General features: G+C 38.0%; 1 protein-coding gene across 1 annotated transcript in view; it reads right to left on the bottom strand.

Annotated features, from left to right (window-relative positions):
* trdmt1 (tRNA aspartic acid methyltransferase 1) overlaps positions 1–1,098 on the bottom strand; it is a 17,488-nt gene that overhangs the window by 3,119 nt on the left and 13,271 nt on the right. The window contains exon 10 of the mRNA XM_005747463.2: positions 287–416. Within this exon, the coding sequence (XP_005747520.1) occupies positions 287–416 (130 nt within the window). The remainder of the gene's footprint in view (positions 1–286; positions 417–1,098) is intronic.

Below are 1,098 nucleotides of genomic sequence, written 5' to 3'. Positions count from 1 at the left end.
ACAGAGAGCCCAGGGATCGAACCGGCAACCTTCCGGTTACAGATGCGATTCCCAACCCCCTGAGCCACGGTCGCCCCCTCTATACAATGACAATATAACAAAATATTAAGCATTTCATGACCTTTAAATAAATAGTTTAAAAAATTAAGTACTACTGTAGACGATCACCTACAAAGAGTAACATCTATCCATCTATGAAAGTAGATTTTGATAGCGCACAATGGTCATAAGAATTCTTAAAGACGCATAGTTCCAACAATGGACAGATTTATGACTTATGACTTACTTAAATGCTGAGGGAATCCCATGAGGTTGGCTACTTCTCTGGGACTAAAATAACGAAGCTTCAGTTTTAACAGCCGCTGAAGTTTCTCCTCCTCAGAGCACTGGTCCAGACCCATAAAGACACTTTCAATCTGCACAGGACACAAAGCAAAAGCAAGCATAAGATTCTTTTCTTTCTTACACGGGAAATGCAAAAATTCTTTTTTAAAAAAGAATTAAATCCATTCATACAGCTTTCTGGGAAGGATCACCACAGTGGTAAGACCGGTTTTATATTTAGCATACACAGATTTATCATGCAAATATCAGCATGCCATGGCTGCCATCGAGTATTTTTTTGGTAACTGTAAAGTAAGATGATATTCACAAAACCAATGACAGTAGCGAATCTGTTGTGCATTTTGGAGTCCTATCTAGGATGTAGCTTTATAAATTTATATGAGTTTTGCTCAATTTTGCTCATTCAAAGATAGTAAAAAGCTTCTGGGCTTAATTGCTCAAGGACTTACTCTTAAATTTTGAGTTTAAAAATAGAGTTATTAATGGAATGTGAAAAAAAAACAAAACAAAAACAAAAAACATCAGATGACACTAGGGCTGGGTACCGGTATCCGGTGCCATGATGGCACCAGTTCTGACATAAACGGTAGTAACCAGACCGAAAAGCAGCGTACATTTCGGTGCTTTATTTTGGTGCTTTTTTTTCCTGAGATGTGATACACTTTGAATTCTAGTAGGGCTGAACGATATATCGCATTTGCGATAATATCGCGACATGATCAAGTGCAATTTTCTAACCGCAAAGGCTGCGAT

This window comes from Pundamilia nyererei, unplaced genomic scaffold, assembly GCF_000239375.1.
Source record: "Pundamilia nyererei isolate P.nyererei 1_Seehausen unplaced genomic scaffold, PunNye1.0 scaffold00198, whole genome shotgun sequence".
In the NCBI taxonomy this organism is placed as follows: domain Eukaryota; kingdom Metazoa; phylum Chordata; class Actinopteri; order Cichliformes; family Cichlidae; genus Pundamilia; species Pundamilia nyererei.
The sequence above is the reverse complement of the archived record's forward strand: the minus strand, read 5'-3'. Positions and strand labels throughout refer to the sequence as shown.